Source organism: Pongo pygmaeus, chromosome 7 (genome assembly GCF_028885625.2).
Source record: "Pongo pygmaeus isolate AG05252 chromosome 7, NHGRI_mPonPyg2-v2.0_pri, whole genome shotgun sequence".
In the NCBI taxonomy this organism is placed as follows: domain Eukaryota; kingdom Metazoa; phylum Chordata; class Mammalia; order Primates; family Hominidae; genus Pongo; species Pongo pygmaeus.
This window is the reverse complement of record NC_072380.2, coordinates 112720378-112746482: the sequence shown is the minus strand read 5'-3', so window position 1 is coordinate 112746482 and position 26105 is coordinate 112720378. Positions and strand designations below refer to the sequence as shown.

General features: G+C 38.5%; 1 protein-coding gene across 8 annotated transcripts in view; it reads left to right on the top strand.

Annotated features, from left to right (window-relative positions):
- Positions 1–451: 451 nt before the first annotated feature.
- RNF19A (ring finger protein 19A, RBR E3 ubiquitin protein ligase) overlaps positions 452–26105 on the top strand; it is a 117145-nt gene continuing 91491 nt past the window's right edge. For 4 of the 8 annotated variants that reach the window (XM_054497649.2, XM_054497650.2, XM_054497647.2 and 1 more), the window contains exons 1-2: positions 452–1331; positions 22934–23700. In XM_054497649.2, the coding sequence (XP_054353624.1) occupies positions 23027–23700 (674 nt within the window). In that variant the 5' untranslated portion in view covers positions 452–1331; positions 22934–23026. Of the gene's footprint in view, positions 1332–1527; positions 1906–22933; positions 23701–26105 lie in introns of those variants that run through there. The other 4 variants (XR_008504062.2, XM_054497651.2, XM_054497648.2 and 1 more) reach the window with 1 other exon arrangement.

Here is a 26105-nt window from a genome sequence, read left to right as displayed (position 1 = left end):
AGATACCAAGTACATTCGGAAAGACCATGGCTCCTTGGTTTGTTTCTAATTTAAATTACACAGACACACTAAACAAGGACTGAGAGAGTGATATATTTAGTTAAGTAACAGATGGCAAAATGGACATTCTGTCCAGCCTCTATCACATACGTTTCTCAGTATTCCATGTTAGAGTGATCTAAATCTTGAAGAGAAATAAACCAGGAGGAAATGCACCAGGCCCAGACGGAATTTGTTTATTCAACTAACAATACCAAGACTAGTGTAGATTGAAACATTCAAAGGGGATATGACTGGCTGAAAAGATATGAGAGGAAGGAACAAATAAAGCTGGATTAAAGTAATTAGGAATGTATTAGAGATGAAATAGGAATTCTGATTACCTGACTGCAAAATAGCAAAAAAAATGAAATAAAAGAGATGAATGGAAGATACTCTCCAAACCCTCACGTAGGCTTGCTATTGTGGCTAAGTACTGCTCCTAACAGCCTCTGCAAAGACAGGTCCACTAAGAGGGCGGCTGCAGACGCACAGGGTGCTGCCGTCCTCTGGGAAAGGACATTTCCTCGCCGAGAGCTGCAACATCCCGGCACTTCTCTCCCTGGGCCTGCCAATCTAGCAGGTGAACCCTGAGAACACAAAGGAATGAATAATGCCCGGCAAACTGCCAAGAGCCAGGGTCGCCGAGTCTGGCAACTCCCTTCAACCGGGCGCAGCTCCAGCCACCCCGACCTGTCCTTGGAGGAGACGCTCTCTGGGCCACGGAGAACCGGACAGGGAGACACCGGCCCCACTGCCCGGCGCGCTCGAGACGAAGTCCCCTCCGCCAGGGACAGGCGTGGGGGCCGCAGTCCGGGCCACCCGGGTGCGGCGGGGCGGCTCCTGCGCGGGCGCTGAACGAACGTGCGCAAGGGAACAACCGCGCGCGAGGGAACAACCTCGTCCAGAGCCGCCCGCAGCGGGCCCGGTGGGCGTGACGCCATGACGCACAGCATGCGGGCGGCGCGCCGGGGCGGGGCGGGGCGGGGCGGGGCGGCCGGGGGCTGGAGGAAGAAGTGGGAGGAGGAGGGGAAAGCCGGGGCTGCGGGAGGGGGAGGTGGTAGTTGCGGCGCTGGTTCTCGGGAGCAGTCGTCGAGCCACAACTGCGGAGGAGGAGTTCGGGAAAGCGGCCGTCGGGACTCCTCCCCTCCGTCGTCTCCGCCCAGGTTGAGAGGCGCCTCGGCACATCGGAGGGACCCTCCCCCGCGCTTCCTGAGGCTGCTGTCGCCGCTGCTGGGAGATGGGCCTACTCGCCTGCCACCCTGCGCTGCCGCCGCTCTGAGGAGTTAAAGGTACGGGCGGGCACCTGGAGGAGCTTGCGCCCCGGAGCGGGAGAAAAGGGGCGGCTCTCGCTTACGACCCGGGGAGCTCTGGCCCGGCCACAGCCCTCGCGCCCCTCCCCGGGACAGAAATGGATTCGGAAGTCCGGTGGGAAAGGCGTCTCCTCCAGTGTCCAGCGTGGGCTCGGGGCCGTGGCCGGCTTAGGGGGTCAGGCCTCGGGCAGCTCCGGGTCCCCTACCCGGCCCAGGCGCGGGCGCCTCCCGGGCCGCGGGGGCCGAGGTGGAGCGTGGGATCCGCCCCAAGCCCTGTCCTCCTGGCCCGGGTGGCTGTGCGGCCGGCGGCCGGCCCGGCGATATTGTGACGGGCCGAGGCGGCGCTCCCTCGAGCTGTCTTCTGCCCCTAAAGCGGGGGAGACCCAGGGGCGGTTGCCGCGGGGAGGCGGCGGGGGCGGAACGCATTCCTGACGGGTGAAATCGGCTCTAACGGGACCGATTTCCGGGCCTCGCTGCAAATTCGGAGCCGGGACATCGCCCCGCAAGCCGTGCTGCCTGGGGCCCTAGGGAGGGGAGCTGTGTTCCGAGGAAGGTTAGTCTGGGACTGCTACTACCTCCTTCAAAAGCAAAAATTACACACCACACCAAAATGGTGTAGCCTTGGGGTGAAGTATGTGTTAACGGGGGTCTTCCGGGATTGTCTCTCCATGCTAAGCCTTTAGGGTGTTCCCAGCCCTCGCCCAGCAAGTAATACTACTATGAATTTTCAGTTTTTCCTATCTGGGTTCCACTCTGCAGTTGCTCTTTTTTTCCCATTTCCATTAATGGGAAGAAGAAAAAGAAGTTTAGGGTTCATTAACCCCGCGACAAGGGCAGTAAATAAAAAGAGGGAAGACAGTGGTTAAGGCTATATATGGGAGAGAGAAACGTTTAATTTTTTCCCATTGGCCCTTGGAGATATAAATACACGAACGATGCTTTACTCTGCTTAATGTTTACTGTCCACAATGTTGCAGAATGTTCTGTTGGGGTGACGTTAGAAAAGACAGCGTTTAAGTGCCGCTGCAATTTTCAAACCTAGATGTTGGCTAGAAATGCTAATTTTAAGTGTTAGTAAACAGTAGAGGCTTAAAGCAGCCCTTTCCTTTGATCGGTTGTCTTAAATTGTGATCGTTACATTCCACTTTTTTTTTTTTAAAAGAACATGGCTGTCTTTTCATTGTTTTTTATATCTTTTCTTATTTTAACCTAGATTCATTGAGTTTTGGTTGTTTGAAGTCTGACGGTTTGCCTAAGTTTTATTTTCAGTTTTGCCATTACCCGTCTTAATACACATTTTACCACTTCTGTTTATAATACAAGCCATTACTGTATTTGCCTGTTTATGCTTCTTTAACACTGAACTATCTGAATTGAGTTAAAATGTAAATACTTCTCTATTTAGAAAATGGCGATGATCGTATTTTCAAATGTTCTTTCCTTGTTACAGTTTCATGCTAAAAATTTAGAATTAAGTCTTGGGACTTAATAAACCAAATTATGCTAAAAAAAACACTTTTAAAATTTGTTAGTTTAATGCCCTGCTTAATGTTCTCTTTCTTTAAATTACTGTATAAAATTTAACTGAGGTTTAAATTTTACGTGTCCACGGAAAATATTTTAATGTCATCGCAAGGTGTCTTTGAGGAAAAAATTACAGTTGGCAACTAATGTGAGTGTATTTTTTTCACTATCTCATCTTCCAGGAGATTCCAGTAAGATTAATTTTTAAAACTGCAACATCATTTTAGGAGTTGAAGCATAACCCAATTCTTAGTACCAAATAGTGGCCATTGGAAATTTTGTTTTCTCATTTAGGGGATGCCTCAGTTGATCAGTAGACTTAATATAAAGAACTGTCCATACTGTCAACCAGACAGTGTTGGGATTTTAAAAAAAATTTTGGTGATTTCTTGAGTTTTTTATGTATTTTGCTTGACTGAAACTTATTTTCTGCCTAACATACGAGAGGTGCTAAGATTCGTATTTTTAAAGATACTTCATTCAAGAACATGGATGAATAAATAAAATACTTAGCATCTTGGTGGAAAGTAAATGCACTTCCCAAATTTGAATGTAAGTGAAGTCGTAAAGCAGTATGTTTGCAGTTGAGGATGTAAGACACTTGGGTCACCTCTATTTTAATGGGGTTGGATTGAAGGATACTATTTGTTATGGGGTTGTTTAGAATTAAATATGGGTAATTAAAAGCAAACTTTTTGTTTCAACTATTTGAAATAATCACTTGTATATTATGGAAGATTCTGACACCCCCTCCCCCCCACGGTTTTTTTTGTTGCAGCAGTTTGTATCTTGAACACTTACTTAGATTTATATAGAAATTTTTTGGTTTCAAATTATTTCCCCCCCTTCTCCAACACACATAGTTTGTTGTTGCCGTTTTTAATCTACAGGGCACAGATGGTTGAGATACGTAGTTTTCTGTAATTTCCAAGTAGGGAAAAAAAGGCAAAATATTTGTGATAACATGTAAAAGTCCCTAGTCAAGTGCTGGGCACAGGGTAAGCTGGAGATAAATTTTGTTATATTAATATTTACATCTGAATTGCTCACTTATATCATCTCTACTCGGGTTATATAGGAAATCTTAGGGAATTGTTATTCGTTTTTCTAATGTCATTAATAAGTGAAAACTGACTGTCAAATGCAGGCTGGTTTTGTACTGAACTAATAAGCTTATGCTCTTTTAACATTCTTTGCCAAGATAAAAATTAGGCCACCTTGGGCAAAAGCCCAAAGTAAAGTTGAATTTCTAAATTTACATTTGATTGCGTATTGCATTGTATTTGGCCAACTAGCACATCATAGCAAAATGGTAGTTTAATTTAGATTGTCTGAAAGGACCCATGATTATATATGGAGTAGTACTTCAGCTTAAAAGCTATTTATCAAAATATTCATCTTACTACTTACGGAGAATAGCTAAATTTTTCTTTACTTAGGAATTTTTTTTCTCCAACTAGGAGTAATTATGAATTTTCTTTTTTTAAGTCATGCCAGTTCTTTGTTAGCTTAGATAGAAGATGTCTAACGTTGAAACAACTCATTTACTTAACCATACCTGCACAGCTAAAGACTAAGGGATAATATTTCCTTGCTAAACATACCTGTATTTCAGATGGTGGTAGGCTTCAACCAAACAGGCAGTGAAATCACTTTGGGTGTTTAAAACTTGTGTATTTCATTTGTTTCTCAAAAGCTATCATATTTCAGTGATACTTTCTATATCAAAGTGGAAAAAAGTAACACTTCTTGATAAATTAGGTTTTGCTTGCATTGCTCTCTTTATCACTGTCATTAACACCTGAAGAATTATTTTTATTGATAACTTTTTTAAAAGCTGTGCCATTAGCCTTAAAACCATTAGTCTTATCCTATTGATGTTATCTAGTATTTTATTTTATAAATCATTTACTAAAGAATTACTGTTAATTTGTTTTAGAAGTCCTATTAGGGAAGGTTTTGTTACATGAAACTCTCAATATGACAGAAGTGATCAGTTGTTTTAACTCTCAAATAAGTTTGTGCATTGAATTCCGAAGCAAAAATCCTGCTCAGAAATCACCTTAGCTTGTTTACACCCAAAAGAAACTTTGAAACTTAAGTCTTTGTTTCAAAAAACTGGAGTTGGCCCCATGAAATTATGTATACTTAGCATTTTTAACTTCTGTCCTGTTGGGGAGACCCCTGAGGATAAAAGTAGTCCTTATGATTTGAATAGCAGGCAGGTTGCCAATTGAAGAGACTCTGGTAGAAGTGAGCCATAAGGAGGGAGCCAGTGTTGTTAGAGGGAAGGAGCAAGAAACCAGGAGAAGCTTTTGGGAATGTGATGATGTTAGGCTTCCAGATAAATATTATGTAACATATTAATATAAATATTGTATCACAAGAATAAACTCATTAGCATCAATCTATTGATTTATATTTTGTGATTTCTAAGTCAAGTATTGGTATTTGCCCCTGAAAATGGTAAGGTATCCTAAATCAAGTTATTCTAATGCATAATCACAAATGAGACTATGTGAAATGTGCAGAAGTATAGGAGATAATGCAAGCTCTGTGGTGGCAGGGACCATTTTCTTTGTTCACTCTTCAAGTCTCAGCACTTAGCATAAGCCTGACAATAAAAGATGTCGAGTAAGTATTTGCTAATAGAATTAAAGTATCTACAGTCTAAGCTATTTATTTTATAACTATCTCTTCAGCAGTGTTGTCCAATAGAAATACGATGTGAGCCACAAATATAATTTAAAATTTTCTAGTGCCACATTAAAGAAGTAAAAGGAAACAGGCAAAATTAGTTTTCATGATGCATTTAAGCCAATAGATCCAAAAGATTATCATGAGTGACCTTACATACTTTTGTTCATATTGGACAGCGTAGCTCTAGGGGCGTTTTGTATGACATGTTTCTTTCTGCAGAACTTCTTTGTCTTTTTGTAGTCTTTTTCTAACTGATTGATGTGTCTTTTGAGGCCAAGTACAGAATTGCATACACCTTCGAACTGGAGTTATTGAGTTGGGCTGAAAGTGAGGCTACCTGTCTTCTCTCAGTTTTACATCTCCCCACAAAATGACTTTGCGCGTTACTGTCTTTCCCCATGTATAATCCTGTAATCCCAGCAGTTTGGGGAGCTGAGGCAGGCAGATCATTTGAGGTCAGGCAAGACTAGCCTGACCAACATGGTGAAACCCTGCCTCTACTAAAAAATACAAAAATTCGCTGGGCTTGGTGGCAGGCACCTGTCATGCCAGCTACTAGGGAGGCTGAGGCAGGAGAATCGCTTGAACTTGGGAGGCAGAGGTTGCAGTGAGCTGAGATTGTGCCACTGTATTCCAGCCTGAGCGACAGAGTGAGACACCATCTCTAAAATAAAATAAAATAAGGAAGGATATTCATCCTCTATTTCATTGGATTAGTATAAGTTAATTATGCCTTTGAAACACTCTGGGCTACTCAGACAAGACTGTTATAAAAGAGATCCTCTAATTATTAGTAACTAGTCAGAGCAAGGCTCAGTGTAAAAAACAGGATAGAAGTTGCCATGAGACTAGTGCATATAGAATGTACTGTTACCTCCCACATTGGAATCAGTAACAATAAATCAATACAAGATGCTCTTAAATAGAATCAGGAGAGGCGACTAGGTTGGTTTGAGCACCAGATTTTAAACCTCTCATCTATTTAATATTGCCTGAACAAATCTGTTTTTCAGTTTTTGTATGGAATAAATGGGACTTTTTATATAGGCATCCTTAAATCAAAATCATGAAATAAGGTCATTTGGAAAGTGGGGATGGGAACTGGTAAGTAGTGTGAGTGCGTAAGTGGGGAAAATAAAATAACCGTTTAGAAAAGCCTATATTCTTAGGGTATATGATGTATATAGTACAATGACTGTAATTCTTTTATCCAAAGCAAGGGTGGCAGTGGTTACCTGGTAGGCAGTTGAGACTTCTGGTTGTATACCTAGCCATATCAAATAGATTTCTCCTTATAGCCATACCCTTTAATATAAAACCGACTTTTGTCAGGCATGGTGACTCATGCTTGTAATCCCAGCACTTTGGGAGGCCAAGGTGGGCAGATCACCGGAGGTTAGGAGTTTGAGACCAGCCTGGCCAACATGGTGAAACCCTGTCTCTACTAAAAATACAAAAAAAATTTACCTAGGTGTGGTGGTGGGCACCTGCAGTTCCAGCTACTTGGGAGGCTGAGGCAGGAGAATCGCTCCAACCTGAGAGGTAGAGGTTATAGTGAGCCGAGATTGCGACATTGCACTTCAGGCAGGGTGACGAGCAAATCTCTGTCTCAAAAATAAAAATAAATAAATAAATAAAAACTTTTTTTTTGGAGACAGAGTTTCGCTCTGTCACCCAGGCTGGAGTGCAGTGACGCAATCTTGGCTTACTGCCTCCTAGGTTGAAACGATTCTCATTCCTCAGCCTGCCAGTAGCTGGGATTACAGGCACCTGCCACCACACCCAGCTAATAATTTTGTATTTTTTTTTTTTTTTTACAAGAGACGAGATTTTGCCATGTTGGCCAGGCTGATTTCGAACTCCTGGACTCAAGTGATCTGCCCACGTCAACCTTCCAAAGTGCTGGGATTACAGGCGTGAGCCACTGCACCTGGCCTATTTTTAAAATTATGCACAAACGTTAAATATCCTTTAGATTTTTGCATAATTTAGCATAGCTTACTGATGTCCTTAGCAAAAATTTCCAGAACCATATTGTAGTGCATTGCATGGTAGCCCCGCAAAAGATAATGTTCATATCCTAATCCCCAGAATCTGCAAATGTTATTTGGAAAAAGGGGTTTTGCAGATGTAATTAAGAATCTTGAGATAAGATTATCCTGGATTATCCAGGTAGCCTCAAAATCAAGTGACAAGTGTCTTTGTAAGGGACAAGTAGACACATTACAGAGAAGACGACACGCAGAAAAGGAGGAAGCAGTGTGCTCATGGAGGCAGAGATCGGAGTGATGTAACCGCAAGCCAAGGAATGCTTATAGTCACCAGAAGCTGGAAGAGTCAAAGGGCAGATTCTCCCCTTGAGCCCCAGTGGGAGCACGGCCCTGCTGGATTTTGGACTTCTGGCCTCCAGAACTGTAAGAGAAATGTCCATTGTCTTAAGCCAACCAGTTTGTGGTAGTTTGTTACAGCAGCCGCAGGAAACTACTATACAGTCAAAAGTCTTCAGTAAACCAAAAATCTCTAATTATCGTTGTTTTATATCATGTGCTATGACGGTCAGAGACTAAACAGCCCTTTCGTTAGAATTCTAATTCTGAGAAATATCAGAGGAAGTGTTTTAATACCCTCCAGTCTCAGCAGGAATCGATTATATCTTGTAAGATACATTTTGTTATTTTTGCTTGTATCGTTTCTTTCTTCTCCTAACTTGGTGGTCCTTCTTTGCTCTTTGTATACTTTTTAAGATGTAGTTGACATGGGGGAGGGGAATGAGTAAAACACTAGTAGGATAGACCAACAGATTTTGACTTCTTTAAGGTGTAATTCCTCCATGATCCGCCTTCCACCTTTTCTGTCTCCTTTACTGGATTCGCCTCTTCTCCCCTACATCTTAGTGTTGGGATGCTACAGGCCTCATTCCCTACTCTTTAGTATTTACTTTTTGGTGATTTCATCTGTGTTCATGATTTTGCATACCATCCAAATAACAGCAACTCCAAAATTTACATCTCTAGGCTTTACTTTTTTCCTAAACTCTGGGCTTGTCAAACGGGTATTTGGATATACATCTCCACCTAGGTATAAGAGATATCTCAAGTATAAATGTCTAAAAATGAACTTCTGGTCTTGGCTCCCTCTTAAAACTTGTGTTTCATAGCCTTCCCCATTTCAGTGGTTAGCAGTTTCAGCCTTCTGATTAATCAGGCCAAATCCTCTTGTAATCCATCAGGAAATCCTTACAGTTTTACCTTCAAAACATGTCCTCAACACTTTCACTGATGTGCCATCGTCATCTTTCTCACAGATTACTTCAGTAGTCTTTAAACTGTTCTCCGTGCTACCATCCTTGATACCTCCCCTATCTGTTCACAACACTTGAATGATCCTTTTAAACTTAGATTTTAAACTATCTCTGTCACTTTAGAAACCCAAGTTTCCCTGTCTCACGTAGAATAAAAGCCAAAGTCCTTACAGTGGCCTTAACCCCACACAACCTGGCATTCTCATGTATCTCAGATAGTCTTTGCCTTGCTCATTTATTTTCAGCCATATTAGGGCCTCCTGGCTATTCCTTGAGCATACCAGACACATTCCTCCCTTAGGGCCTTTGCAGTGGCTGTTCTGTGCCTTGGATGCTCTTTCCCCAGATTTCCACATAGCTAACACCTCCTTTTTACCTCCTTCAGGTCTCTGCTAAATGCCACCCTTTCAATGAGACTGTGATCACCCTGTTTAAAGTAGTAATCAGCACCACACATACACTGATCTCCTTTGCTCTGCCTAACTTTTTTCCCCACCTTCTAGTAAAGAATAATATTAAAATATTTAGACGATATTTAGAAAATTGTAAACTTGTATATAAGAGCATGGAGTAACTTTTAGTAATGCTTATTTATAGTTACTGACCTAGAATGATTGTGGAGATAAGATAGGAGTTGGGCCTTGAAAGAGGAGTAGGACTAGCAGTGAAGATGAAAAAGAATACTCTAGGCAGAGACAAAGGCGTAGGAAAATTCATAGAGGTGAAACTATGTATGTTTTGTTAAGATATTTAACAAATAGGTCAGTTGGCTAAAGTGTGGGGTTTTTATGTAGAACAGTGAGAAACTGAGGTTGCACTGTGGAGGGCTTTTAATGCCACAGGAAGCTTGAAATTTATTCTTCATCTCGGGGAAACCAGTGGAAATTTGTAAGCAGACTTTAACAAAGAGGCTAATATGGTAATTTGGGTACCAGGTGATTAATGAAGGCCTAGTCTAGGCAGTAAGATAGTAGAAAGAACGCTGAGCCTTTAGCTCTGCCACATTAGCTGTGAGGGTAAGTCACATCTCTAGACCAGTGCTGTGCAATAGAACTTTCTGTGGTGAAGGAAATGTTCTAGACCTGTTCAGTCCAATATGGTAGCCAATAGCAAGCTATGGTTGTAGAGCATTGAAATGTGACTAGCACAACTGAGGAACTAAAATTTAATTTTAATTTAAATAGCCTCATGTGAATAGTGGTGATACATCGAACCTACTAGCTCTAAATTCAGTTTTCTTACTTACAAAATAGGTTAGATTAGAATGCTAGAGTCACTAGAAGGATAGGTTTCACAGCCACATAAAGTTGGTGCAGCCCCTTGAGAAGAGCAAGTAAGTGCATGAGCACAGCGACCTTTACATGACTAGTTTTTTTGTCTGTGTGAAATAGGTCCAGAATTTGTAGCCTTTTCACTCTTTGTATCTTCTTGACTTACTTAAAAGACCCTCTCTGTTTTTTGTTGGCTACTTTTTCAAATTAGTCTTTGGATTACTGTCTCCCAGGAGTTGACTAGTTAAATATCTGATACATCTAATTTAATAGTCTGTTTTAGAATTGTAGTTAAACTGATTATGTTGCTTTTTTTTTATTTTTCAATTTTTTTCTATTTCATTTTTTTCAGAGACAGGGTCTCACTGTGTCACCCAAGGTGGAATGCAGTGGTGTGATCATAGCTCACTGCATCCTGGAAATCCTGGGCTCAAGCAACCCTGCCACCTCAACCTCCCAAGCAGCTGGGACTACAGATGTGCACCACCACACCCAGCTAATTTGTGTAGTTTTTGTAGAGATGGGTTTCACTGTGATGCCCAGGCTGCTCTTGAACTCCTAAGCTCAAGTAATCTGCCTGCCTTGTCCTCCCAAAGTGCTGGGATTGCAAGCATGAGCCACCATACCATGGCCAGCTGATCTTGTTGCTTTTGAATTCTCAATAAGAAAACCATAACAGAGATAAACCTTTATGATTGTTTACCTGCTGTGTAATTATTACCTAAATTTTTCTGTCTTTAGAAAATACTCCCTTTTCTTTCCTTATACAGTTAATAATATTTCCTTTGTACACGAGTTTTTAATCTCATTTTCGGGAGACTTGTGTAAAGAGAAGCTAATTTGAATACTACATATCCAAAGGGAAACAGACACATTTTGCTTATTGTGCCTCTTGGTTCCCAAGAGATATTATTGCATCTGAGAATTACCTTATAGTTTGAAGAAAATTTTAAAACTAAGTTCTAGGATCTCTACCAAACACCTGTTACAGATTGCACTCTATCTCCTATGTACATATATCATTCAATTACATGCACACACAATGATTTAGCTAACCAGAGGTCTTCCCTCCCCCTTACTCATGGTGTCCTTCAGGAGAAAGAGACAAATGAGCTTCCAGAATTGGAGAGGTGGGATGCTACTGTTATCAATAATTTGTATGGAGTTGAGGGATTTCCAGAGAAAGTGGTTAGGATAAGATTAGTCCAAACACTTAATTTTTTTTTTTCTTTTTTTTTTTGAGACAGAGTTTTGCTCTTGTCATCCAGGCTGGAATGCAATGGCACAGTCTTGGCTTACTCTACCTCCACCTCCCGGGTTCAAGCAATTCTTCTGCCTCAGCTTCCCAAGTAGCTGGGATTACAGGCATGTGCCACCACGCCCAGCTAATTTTGTATTTCTAGTAGAGACAGTGTTTCACCATGTTGGCCAGGCTGGTCTCGAACTACTGACCTCAGGTGATCTGCCCACCTTGGTCTCCCAAAGCGCCGGGATTACAGGCGTGAGCCACCGCACCTGGTCCAAACACTTAATACTTCTAATTGTCCAAATAGTAGAATCAGATTAATCATGAGACTTGGTAAAATTCACTGTGACACTGAATTTACTAAGAAGAGTATACTAATACTTGGGAGAATTTGGAGACATTTTGTAAAGAACAGAAACAACAATTATTTGTTTATCCTAGAAAATTGTAATCATCTACTTAACCTAGAGTATTCTGTGTATTAAAACTGCCTATATATTTGTATATTATTATCATAGTCTTTTGGAACTAAGGGACCCTAGACATTATCTGGTCTTAATCACCTTAGTTTTCAAATATGGAAATTAAAATTCAAAAACATAGACAAACTTGGTTAAGATCTAATACTAGGTTAGTGTTTCCCTTCTGTTGAGAACCAAGAGACACAGTAAGCAAAATGTGTCTGTTTTCCTTTGGATATGCAGCATTCAAATTAGTCTCTCTTCAGCAATGTGTATTTTAACCAGTTGAAGGAAATTTTTGACAGCTAGGTATCTTTTTAAAACCTATTTAAAAACTTACATGTCTCTGGGCACTTGATCATACCTGGCATTTTGCACTCTGCTTTCCCTGTGGTTTCCCTAATGGTGTATTGTTTGCTCTTCTTGTCGAAGAGGGCCTGGAATAAGCTAACGAAAATGTTTTTATTGGAGAAATTGAATGAGTAATGCTTTATTTCTTTCTGCAGCAGCTTACTTTTTGTAATAACTTGAGTAGTGAATATTACTTGTAATGAGTATTATTAAAACCACAAAGCACCATTTTGTTCTTCTCCCAATCAAATATGGACTTAAACAGGTAGATGTGGCAGGTGCGTGTTTGTGAAGCTGTTTAAGAAATACCTCTTTTGGGAGGCTTTGTGGCTTATGGGAATAGCTTATTCTGAACTTTGAGTTTCTGTTTCTGAGAGATTATAGAAAGTATCTTAAGGCTAGAACTCAAGAGAGTATATCTGGGTCTTGGTAAGCATTTACTTTCTAAAGAACTTGTTGGAAACTGATACCTACACTAATGATATGTTGAATTATCCCCATCTCCCTCATTTATAAGTAGTTGAATTACAAATATTTATTCAATTTTTAATATTAGACCACTTGAGGTAGGTTTGTACTAGCTGTACATTATTTATATTTACCTTTGAGAAATTTGTGTGCTTTAATAATGTATTCCAAACTTCCAAGTGCCTATTCATTAGGGAAGCTATTTCAGAGCCAAGCATTTGTTTTTATTTCTAACCTAATGTGTAGTAAGTTTTTTTTTTTTTTTTTTTTTTTTTTTTTTTTTTTTTTTTACCCAATACATGGTACATTTAGATACATTTGTGCTATCTTCTCAGATGAGTATACTTACAGGTAATATTTAAGTGATTATATGTACCATACCCTTTACTGAATTCTTGATGTGTTATTTTATTTAATCTTTATAATCTATGGACTATAGGTACTGTAATTCACATTTTACAATTGAAGAAACTGAGTCTTAGTAATTTAACCCAATGTCACATAGTTAATGTAAGTTTCAGAGGCTGAACTTGAACTCAAGATATCCTGACTCCAAAGTGCATGCTTTACTCACTCAACAAAATATACTCTATCACTACCCCATATTTGTATAGCATTTAAAAAACCTTTCCCCCCAAGCTAATCTAAATTTTGTTACCTCATCTTATTATATTTTCCAGCTTTAAGGTGAGTAAGATAGATAATTGTATCTGTAACAGAAAACCCAAAATCTCATGGTGGAACACAGTAACAGTTTATTTCTCACTGACACAAAGAACCATGTGGAGTACTCAGGTATCCAGATTCTTTCCATCTTGTGACTCCTCTGTCCTCTAAGTTCTGCCTCACTAGAATTACTCCATTCAGCCAGCCATTGTGTGAAGAGAAAGAGAGCTTGAAGGTTTTTTTTCAGGGATGATTTAGAGGTCAGTCCTTGAAAGGGCATACATTATTATACTCAGATTGCATTGGCCAGGACTAATAACGTGGCCACACCTAGCCATAAGTGGAATGGGAAAATGTAGTCCTGCTTTGTGCTCAGGAGGAAAATGAAGCAGATGAGCGTATAACAGCATCTCTGCCACAATAGTATTTTCCCCATTTTACAGATGATACAGAGAGGTCCTTTCTGAACAAAAGGCATAAAACCACTTGGTAGAGATCATAGAACCTAGGTTACCTTAGATCTGCGTATTATGTGCTCACGCTTCTAAGGACACATTGAAATAATTGAAAGGTATTTAGATTGTATGTCTAGTACCATTGCTTTCTTTCACATTGGGCATTAAATGTCTTAATCTCTTCATGTCTGTTATTAATACATTTTAAATAGGTTATTAATTGACTTACCTCATAAGGAATAATCAACTTTAAAATTTTTTCAGTGGTAATTGCCATTTTAAGTAAAGATGACACAATAGCATTATAATATCTTTATGGACATATTTGTGGTCACCTGTCCTTTGAATATACAATATTGATTAACCTTTGTTTATATGATTTTTGTTTTCAGTACATGTGATGGGTTACTCTGGGCCGGCCATCTATCCACGTAATGTTTATTCTTGTGTGATGAATCGGAGACTTTGTTTAGCCATGAAAGTTGTTTTTTAACCTTCCCAAAAACTTAACTCTTGTGGAAAGAGTTGCAACTTCAGCTGGAATACTTCTAATGGAATAGAAGTATTTTCTAACTGAGCTTATAATTGGTACAGCTGTGAATGCTGTACTAATAATGTAAATTAGCGAGAGTAGGAAGGATTTACAGAGAAACTGTTAACTTTTACTGGCAAGTTAAATCTGACATCTCAGCATTAACAGTTAACCTTTCATTGTACTTTAGACTCCTTGGAGAATGTGTTGAAAGCTGTGGATCTATCCTCTGCCTAGAATATGTATATATTCACAATTTCACATACACTTTGAGATTTCATGGATTTCTCTGAAGCCAGTCCATGCATTAGCTGTTATTTTTAAGCATTTTTATTTTTTTCTAAAAATGCGCTTGTTATATTTTTACTTTAATAGGCTGTAGAAAGAGATGTTTAATAAATACTATTACCTGGGCAGTAAGAATAATGCCCAGAGGCTGGGCGTGGTGGCTTACGCCTGTAATCCCAGCACCTGGGGAGGCTGAGGCAGGAAAATCACTTGAGGCCAGGAGTTCAAGACCAGCCTGGCCAACATGGTGAAACCCCGTCTCTACTAAAAATACAAAATTAGCCAGGCATGGTGGCACGTGCCTGTAGTCACAGCTACTAGGGAGGCTGAGGAGCGAGAATAGCTTGAACTCAGGAGGCAGAGGTTGCAGTGAGCTGAGATCATGCCACTGCACTCTAGCCTAGGCAACAGAGTGAGACTCCGTCTCAAAAAAGAAAAAAAGGAAAAAAAGAAAAAAATAATAATGCCCAGAGAATGCATTGCTGCTTGGTATCTGAATTTGGTAGTTATGTTGGGGAATCAATTTATTAGAGGAAAATAATGACATTTCTAAATTTGAGGTTCATAAGCAAGTCTTACAAGTAAGCATAGATCATGAATGACATAACTTAAAAATAACATTTAAATGTGATTTTTGAGTAATAGCAAACTTTATTATAATGAACTTCAGTGATTTCTCTCTGTTAAGAGAAAGCGATATATGAGAATCTAGTTTAATGCCTCAAACTTCTGTTAATGATATGATTCAGATTTATAAAAACGCTATTTACTTTGGGCCAAAATTAGCTTGGGTAGAAATAAATCATTTCTAGTAGATCACTTTAAGTTATAGTCTGATCAAAGGATGGCTTATGATAATTATCTATTTTTTGGTAGTCAGCTACTACATTAAATTGTACATAGCCATATTTAAATTTGATGAGATGGTGTTTGCAACACTACATATAGTAAATGCTACACAAAGATAGATACTTCCCTTTTTTCATTGCCTTAGGAACCTTTATGTAGCACCAGAGGCTGAGCAGATCCAAAATAGTGAGTCTAGGGTTGAGGATTTCCCCACCTTTTATCTGCTAATATTGGTTCCTAAAGTTATGCCCAGTGAGCAAAATGAATATTCTGTATACTAGATAATTTGGTTAGATAGTGATTTCTTTTGTGCAACTTAAATTGTCTACCAAAATGTTCAGGTATTAGAAAACCATTGTAACTACGAAAAATAGAGTGCTGTCAAAAGTATCTAAAGTCTATTAGGAAGAAAGCTTTAAAATGGATTTTGATAAATACTAGTTTCAGTTATGGGACTACCATATATGTCCAAATAAAAATCAATTTTTTTCTTTAAAATTATGCTTAGAAAAGAGGGAGTTACTTCATTAAAATTTAGATCCTTGCAGAGTCATTCATGTTACTGTTTGGAGAAGATATCATCTGAAGTATCTGTTCAATGCTTAAATTTACTAGAATGAAAGTTCCACAGAATAGGGACCTTGTCTATTGTTCACTATCCAGCACTTACAAGAGTATCTGGCACATGATAGGCACTGAACATATTTGTTGAAAGAATAAATGAATTAATACTTATACAGGTTACTTGGAGCAAGTAAGGCAAAAAGTTTAACACATTTAGTCATTTGTTGAAGACCTTACAGTTCCAGGTATTGAATAATGCAAGAAAATCTTTTAAAGGATTGTTTTAAAAAAGCAGTCTAGTAAGCAGTTATATTGTGGAGATCGTGGATGCATAAGTAGGCTAAAATTCCCTGTGACAGCATACTGTACAGATTCAAGAATACTATATCTCAAAGCCTAGATGAAGATATTCTTTGGAAAACTGCCAGATGTTTTCCTTAAAAAATTTATACATCTTTCCCCCTAAAGAAAAGTCTATGTAGTGTAGGGCAGCTGAAAGTCAAGCAGAAAATCAGAGTCTTACTGGCTTGAAGTATCAGGGGATGGAGTTAAGTGGCCAGAAATAGGATAAATCGCAGAAAGGAGGGAGTTATGGTAAGTAACTTCCAAAAGTCTGTGGGTAAACTCCCTTCAGATATCTAGATGTCCCCTAGAACTGTGCTTGGGAGATTCCAAGGAGTTCAGTGGAAAACAACAGCTGGCAGGCAGAAAAAACTAAATAGAGATTTTAGGTAATGGCTTCTGCAGGGGTGACAGAATTTGGTGTTTGATTCCCAGCAAGATAGAAGGGATTGGTAAACATGGGTGCTTTCCACAGATCTACTCTAAAAGAGCATAAAACCAAGATTTCAGAAGTTCAAGTTGACTAGCCAGTGACTTAATTGCCCAGTATAATAAAAGTCCTCACTCTTCAGGAGAAGACAAGAGACTACAGAGCCTCTGTAAGATATCCACAATATCTAGTTTATAATAAGCAATTACTAGACATGTAAAAAAGCAGGAAAATATGGTTCATTCCATGTCAAGACTCCCTCAAAAATAGGTAGCAGACCCTGCAATTAGCAGAATTAGCAGACAGACTTTATAGCAACTGCAATGTTTTAAGGACTTAAAGGGGGAAATATCATAATGACTGAACATGTGGGTAATCTCATCAGAGGAATGGAAACGATGAAAAAGAACAATAGATGTTATAGAACCCAAAAGTACAATATCTAAAATGAAAATTTCACTGGATGGATTTAACAGCAGATTGGAGATGGCAGAATAAAAAATTGATTAAATTGAAGATAAATCAATAGAAATTTGCCAGTCTACCGAACGAAGAAAAAAAGATTACAAAAAAGAACAGTGCCTCAGTTGCCCCGGGACAAAAATCAAACTAACATACAAATAATTAGAATTCCAGGAGTGGGGAGAGAGAGAGAGACAGTATGGTAAAAAATACTTAAAGAAATAGTTTCCCCCAAATTCCTTTATTTGGTTTAAATCAACTTCAAATTCAAGAAGTTCAGTGAACCCCAAGCAGGATAGATACAAGGAAAACTACATCTAGGCACATCTTTATCAAACTGCTGAACATCCAAGATAGAAAACAATGTTGAATGCAAGCAAAGGAAAAAAAGACACATTATGTACAGGGGAATTAAAATATCAGGAAAGATGACTTGTCAGAAACGATGGAGGCCAGAAGACAGTGTAATAACCTATTTTAAGTCCTGAAAGGATAAAGATAACAACCTGGAGTTCTGTATTCAGCAAAAATATCCATAAAAAGTGAAGGTGAAATAACATTTTTTCTTCCCCAGATAAAAGTTGAAAGAATTCATTGCTAGGAGACCTGCATAGCAAAAAATGCTAATGGAAGTTCTTGAGGCTGAAGATACATGACACCAGATGAAAAGTGGATCCACAAGGACAGGGCTCCCCAACCCTTGGGCCACGGTGTGTGGCCTGTTAGGAAATGGGCCACGCAGCAGGAGGCGAGCAGCCGTGAGCATTATTGCCTGAGCTCCACCTCCTGTCAGATCAGTGGCAGCATTCATTTCTCATAAGAGTGTTGGGAACTGCACTCGAGGGATCTGGATGGCACACTCCATATGAGTATATAATGACTGATGAAACCATCTCTGCTCCCACCCCCCACCTCCATCTGTGGAAAAATTGTCTTCTATGAAATTGGTCCTGGTACCAAAAAGTTTGGGCACTGCTGCACAAGAAAGAATGAAAAGTACCAGAAAATAAATATGTAACAATTAGGTTTCATCCTCCAAAAGAAGACTTTGTAAGCTTATAGAGCAATGGAATAATTTATAAATAAATAAATAAATGTCTCAAAAATAAAAAATAAGAAATTAAAAAATTAAATCAGTGTGTATGTAGCGGGTGGGGCATGGAGGAAAGGTCATTATTCAGTAACTGGTGTTGAGGTAACTGGCTAGCCATTTAGAAAACAAATTTTGATCTCTACTTATTCGTAAACTATCAAATTACCAGTAGAAAACATGTGAAGGGATTTTAAAAATATAATCTTAGAGTGGGCAAGGCTTTCTAAGGCTGATGTGGAAGTCAAAAGTCAGAAAGATATGTGAGTTTGAGCACGTTAAAAACTTTTGAAATTTCTACATTGGAAAATTGCCATATAGTCAAATACAATTTATACGTACACACACACACACACACACACGCGCACACACACACACACACACACCCCCCACATGATAGCAAGGCTCTTTATTAAATAGAACTATGTCTTACACATCAGTAAGGAAAAGTGCTGCAGCAGGATATGAACATGTGCCTGGTTCACAGAAAGTGAAATGTAAATGACTTGTAGTGAGACTACTAAAAATGTCTTTCCCATCAAAGCAAATGTTCCTCGTGGATTCCCAATCTCACATGCAAATACATAGCCATTAAAATTAAATTTGTTTTCTTTATTATTTATTATCTTCTCAACATAAGCATGTGCTGAAGTTTAATAGCCTGTTATTCTTTTGTAATACAGAATACAGCATTTAAAATAGTCTTTTTTATTTGTCTTCTTTATTGACACTTTCACTTGAGTATAGAATAGCTTTAAGTTTCTGTAGTGACCAAGTTAGTGATCAGTAGAAACTCTGCTGGGAATTCTCTGTACCTATTCTGTCTTTACTTTAAAAAAAAAAAAAAAAGACTTAGTCCTCTTTCTGTTCTCTTCAACAGTGCTAGTAAATATTGTCACATGCTGTTTTTATTGCATGCTTATTTTAGAAGTACCATACATCTGGATGTCAGACATCTAAAAAACAAATTAAAATTAGAAGACATAGGTACACTGCTCTTACATTTAATATTTTGTCCATCAGCACAGAATTACTGGATTTTCTCCGTATTTTAAGCTGTTTGAGAAGTGACAGAAGAAACCTAATTTTAGCTGAATAACAAGCAAAAACTGTTATTTGACCATGTAGTAGGTTTTCCTCTTGGGAAGTAAGTGTTTTCTGTGTATACAAACTTTTTGCCCTGCCTTCTTCATTTCCAGAATACCTTTCTAATGATGTGTAAATCATTTAGGCACATAGGTGGCTATTAGATGCTGCTGAAGTGTTTATGGTTAGAAGATGTTTATTGGTGGGATATTATAAATGTATAATTCTTGTGGTGTCAGGATACTTAACATGTTTTGCGAATCCTGAAGCACTTCTGAAGGTAAAAGGTTCTTGTCTTTCCACAGTTAAAAAACTGGATGTAGTAAGGCCGTATGGCTTAAGGATCACAGAGTAATAGCAACTGAAATGCATCATTCATTCATTTAATATTAAGCACTTGCTATAAGGTACACATTTTGTAAAGCACTAGGTTACCTTACATTCCATTTCAGCTAACATTTAGTACGGTGCCGGGTTTGTTAGGCAGGTTTAACACATGTCAATTTCACATTATTCTTAGAACATCTATTTGAGGTGAGTGGTATCATCCATATTTTGTGGTCCTGATCACTGATTCAGGAATGTATCTTACCTAGGATATGATAACAAAAAATAGCTGAGCCAGGTCTTTTGACTCCTAAGTTCTCTTCTTTATACATACAATACTGGATGTTTTTTGTTTGCATATCCAGATCTACTCTCATTCAGCCTTCTCTACCCTGCTTTGTGCCCCAGGAGGTTGACCTCTAAGGACTGCCTTAGAGGCAGTTGGTTTCTGGTTGGATTTACCCAATGCGAGGCACTGGCAGGATATTGGAGAGCCAAAGGAATGAAACGTTCCTTTTCTATGTTTAGGTACACAGATATCATTGTGTTGCAAATGCCTCCAGTATTCACTACAGTAACATACTGTACAGGTTTGTAGCCTAGGAGCAATAATCTATACAGTATACCCTAGGTGTGTAATAGGCTATAACATCTAGGTTTGTGTAAGTGTGCTCTGTGATCACATGACAAAATCACCTAATGACACATTTCTCAGAATGTATCCCGATCATTAAGTGATGCATAACTATGTTTGTATAGATTGAGCTCTCTGACTGTTCCTTATCTATCCTGTGTTTGTGAAGGGAAATATAAACCGAGGGACATGAGGTGAAGTTTGTTTGAGTGAAATGTTTTTTCAAAAAACATGTTAATTATGAGGTCAGCCATAGGAGGAAAAAAACACATAGAAAAAGGCACATTAATCATGAGTTTCTGGGTCATGTATGTATCACAAAGTGAACATACCTTTGTCACCACTATGCATACTGCACATATGAAGAAAGTTTGGCTGGGCACTGTGGCTGACGTCTATAATCCCAGCACTTTGGGAGGCCAAGGCGGGCAGATCACTTGAGGTCAGGAGTTTGAGGCCAGCCTGACCAACATGATGAAACCTTGTCTCTACTAAAAATACAAAAATTAGCCAGGATGGTGGCGCATGCCTGTAATCCCAGCTGAGGCAGGAGAATTGCTTGAACCCGAAAGGTGGAGGTTGCAGTGAGCCGAGATTGCGCCACTGCACTCCAGCCTGGGCAACAGACCCAGACTCTGTCTCAAAAAAAAAAAAGGAAGTTCCCTTTGTGCCTCACCACAAAATGTAGCCACAATCCTGACTCCTAACATTGTACATTAATTAATTCTGTCTGTTTGGAACTTTATATAAATAGAATTATACCACATACTCTTTTGTATGAGAGTCCTGTCTTGTGTGTAGCGGTATTTTGTTCCTTTTCATTGCTTCATTGCTTTAGTGTGTGAATATACCACAAATTATGTATTCATTCTACAGTTGATAAAATTATGGGTTGTTTCTAATATTTTGAATATTATTACTAATGCTATTGTGAGCATTGTTAAGTATGTCTTTTAATGTATGTGTACATTCATTTTTCTTATGCACTCCTTTCTAGGAGTAAAATTGTTGGGTAATAGGGTATCTCTGTGTTCCAATTTGATAGATATTGTTAAACAGTTTTCCAAAGTAGTTATGCCATTTTACACTCCCACGAGTAGTGTAAGAGAGTTCCTATTCTTCCACATCCTTGCTAACACTTGGAAATGTCAGTCTTTTAATTTTAGCCATCCTATTAGGTGTGTTGTCTCTGAATGTGGCATTAATGTGTTTTTTCCTGATGACTGATGATGTTGAGCACTTTTCATATCCTTTTGTGAAATGCCTGTTAAGTCCCCTGCCCGTTTTTCTACTGGATTGTCTATGTTTTCTTATTGATTTGTAAGCATTCTTTACATAGTCTGGGCACTGTGCCTTTATTAGTTATATGTGGCAAAAGTCTCCTCCCATACCCTTAATACTATCTGTTGATTTTATTCTAGTCCAATTTATCAGTCTTTTATTTTATGGTTGGTATTCTTGTATGTTCTGTTTAAGAATTTTTTCATTGAAATAGTCTCTTGTCTCCTAGAAGCTTTATATTTAGATCTGTAAACCATCTGTAATTGATTTTCACACATGGGTGAGCCATCCATCCATCAAGTTTCTTTTCTTTTCTCAGGTGGATAACCAGTAGACATAGTATTTTTCTTTTTTCAAAGGCCATTTATTCTCAGTTCTCAGCAACATCACCTTTGTCATAAATCAAGTCTCATATACATATATATGACTTTTTTTTTTTTTTTTGTGAGATGGAGTCTCGCACTGTTGCTCAGGCTGGAGTGCAGCGGCACAGTCTCGGCTCACTGCAAGCTCCACCTCCTGGGTTCACGCCATTCTCCTGCCTCAGCCTCCTGAATAGCTGGGACTACAGGGGCCTGCCACCACCCGGCTAGTTTTTTGTATTTTTAAAAGAGACAGGGTTTCACTGTGTTATCCAGGATGGTGTCAATCTCTTGACCTTGTGATCCGCCCGTCTCGGCCTCCCAAAGTGCTGGGATTACAGGCGTGAGCCACCACGCCTGGCCTATATGGGACTTTTTCTTGACTACTTTCTGTTCCACTTGTCTTTGTATTCATCCTTGTGGCATAGCACACTATGTTAATTACTGTAACTTTATAATAAGTCATTATATCTGGCAGTGTTAGAGCCCTTTCCCCACTTTGTTCTGCAAGATTGTGTAAGCTATTCTTAGCCCTTTGTATTTGCATGTATACTTGATGGTCAGTTATAAACAACAACAAAAAGACCTGCTAAAGGCAGTGAGAAATCATTGAAGTCAGAGTGATAATGACCAGAAGTTTTTTCTAAGATTTTAATAATAATTAGGTCAGCTCAAATCTAGAATCTTTTATTAAGATTAAAGAATGCCCTTGTTGTTATTTCATCATTAGTCTTGTAGTTTCTTATAGACTATTTAATAAATTGGCCTTATTAAAAAAAAACTACTACTAATGGTTAAGAAACATACTTGTTTGAAATTTCATATTTATAAAAATATACAAACTAAGAATACAATTAAATGATCTTGATTTTTTTATTTTTTATTTTTCAGAACATCCATGATAGCAGTCTTCTGTAAATCGAACTTTTCAAGAATTCTCTGAAGGAACCAAGTAGGATATTCTTACATCATGACTTAATGTGAATGCAAGAACAAGAAATAGGTTTTATCTCTAAATATAATGAAGGGCTGTGTGTAAACACTGACCCTGTCTCAGTTGTAACAGGCATTTTAGACATGAGTTTACATCGGCAAATGGGTTCAGATCGAGATCTTCAGTCCTCTGCTTCATCTGTGAGCTTGCCTTCAGTCAAAAAGGCACCCAAAAAAAGAAGAATTTCAATAGGCTCCCTGTTTCGGAGGAAAAAAGATAACAAACGTAAATCAAGGGAGCTAAATGGCGGGGTGGATGGAATTGCAAGTATTGAAAGTATACATTCTGAAATGTGTACTGATAAGAACTCCATTTTCTCTACAAATACCTCTTCTGACAATGGATTAACTTCCATCAGCAAACAAATTGGAGACTTCATAGAGTGCCCTTTGTGCCTTTTGCGGCATTCTAAAGACAGATTTCCTGATATAATGACTTGTCATCACAGATCTTGTGTGGATTGCTTACGACAATATTTAAGGATAGAAATCTCTGAAAGCAGAGTTAATATTAGTTGCCCAGAATGTACTGAACGGTTTAATCCCCATGATATTCGCTTGATATTAAGTGATGATGTCTTGATGGAAAAATACGAAGAATTTATGCTTAGACGGTGGCTTGTTGCAGATCCTGATTGTAGGTGGTGTCCAGCTCCAGACTGTGGGTAAGAAGATATTGTTTGATTTTTCTTGAGTTAATTTTTTTCTCTGTGGGTAAAATAATTTGCTATTACTCAAAAGAAAAATTTTTACATGCTGGAGAATTCATTCAACAGACATGTTGAGTGCACACCATATGTCAGGCACTATGCTAGGTGTTAAAGGCAGTGATCCTATCTTACTCATTTCTATGTTGTCTCTGCATTACATACTCACTGAGCACTTTTAGAAGAAAAGGGTAAGGTGGTAGAGTACAGGATCTAGTTGTATACAAAATTGGTTTTCTCATCCATTTGGAGATTTTTATTTTGGAATAACAGATGAAATGATCAGGGTTGTTTGTGATGAGGGGGTTATTTGTGGTCATAAATTCAAATGACCTTCTTCTTTATTTTTTTTCTCTTTATTGACATGTTTCTCATGTGAGATAAATGGCCCTTTTGAAAGGTACCTACCTTAGCATGTGCCACAGTATGATGTGTTCATGTTGATATACATAAGCATTTGCTAGTCTCAAGTTCTAGGGTTATGTAATATTGGATTTGCCTCAAGTTTTTGAATTACACATACCATATTCTCAACATTTAAAATAATTTTGCTTATATATTTGATTATTATGTTGGTGAGCAGCTCCGGTTTATAGAGTATTTATTGTGTACAGTTGTCAGAATTAGGGAAACAGTAGTCATATACTATTCAAGAATAGTAAAAGCCACAAACAATTAATGTGATACATAGCATACTATTAGTAAACCAGAGATTATAAGTAAGGTTTGGGGAAACCCAGAACTTCCAAGATTATCTGGGTATAATCTCAGAGGCAAGACTGGGATGTGAGTTTCATTTATCAAATTACAATTTCAAGACTGATGACCTGAATCAAATCCACTATTTAAAAGTTTCTTGAGTAGTGAATTTTCAGATGGCATCTAACCTACATTCCATAATTTTAAATGAGAAAAGTAGTGTTTCCTGCCTGTGCAAATCCCAGTTTTCCCAGGTATCACTAGCACTTTATCATCCACCAAGGATTTCTATGTAATATACAACATTTAAAAATTACCTAATTAATATTTTATGAATTAATTAGTTGTATGTAGGATTCAGATATTATTCATTATTAAATTTGAATTATGCTGTCCTATACTGCAGGGAACTTGTACTATAATATAGATAACAACAAAATATGTTATGTATGGTGTCTAAACTGGGCCAAGGTTAGCTGTGTTTCCAGGTGTAATGGCAGAAGCAAACGCTGGGACGTATGCAGGGCTAAATTTTCAAGAAAAAGGTGGGAAGAAAATAGGAATAATGAACAGTAGCTTTAAATAACTTGAGCAGAAGACAGTATTCTGACAGAAAAACAGCTTAGATACGATTGAATCGCCCTTGATCCCATGGACCAACCCTTGCATAATGTCTCCACTGGTGCACATGTGGAAGTTATACTCTTGAAATTAGAGTAGATTTCAAGTAGGATAGCAAATTTTAGTTTAAAAAAAACTTTTTGTGAGTCATTATAACAAATACTCCCATAGCAAGAGTTCAGATGCTGAGGAATATGTCTATGTTATGTTTCATCTACAGAAAGAGTATGGTTTTTCTGTCTATCCTTCATAGAACCCCAGGGTGCAAGAGGTGCTTCATACATTCCTCTAAATTTTTAATAGCTTAAAAAAAAAATCTACACCTGGGCATGGTGGCTCATTCCTGTAATCCCAGCACTTTGGGAGGCCAAGATGGGAAGGTAACTTGAACCCAGGAGGTCGAGGCTGCAGTGAGCCGTGATTGCGCCACTATACCCCAGCCTGGGCAATAGAGCAAAGCCCTGTCTTAAAAAAAAAAAAAAATTCTGACAATGATAAAGGAAAAGGAGACTTAAGTTGTCACAGCCTTTGGCCAGGAGATATTAAGACAATAAATCCAGGGGCACAAACCTTCTGGTCACTTAATTGCTGTATATTATCTTGTACTAGGTTGATTGGTAATGTCATCATAATATATAGTTAATACTAGCAACCTAATTGAACACAATAGATAGGGCTAAAGCAAATTATAATTTGTATAAGAACTTGATTTTAGGGGAAGCATGCCAAACCAACTGGAAAAGAATTGATTATTCAACATATAGAATTATGAAAATTAGTTATTTGAGGGGGAAAACATTAGATTGTCACCACATATATTAAAATCAAAACAGATTACAGAGGTGTAGGTTATATAAATAAAAGGAAAAAATTAAAAGAAAATGTAGGTGAATGATTAGCTAACCTACTGCCACATTGTGTATTAAAATTGAACACACATTTATTCTACAACTGAGAATTTCAACTCCTAGGTAAGTACTGTAGAGAAAATCTTTACTTGTGTACCAGGAGATTTGTATAGGGATGTTCCACAATAACAACAA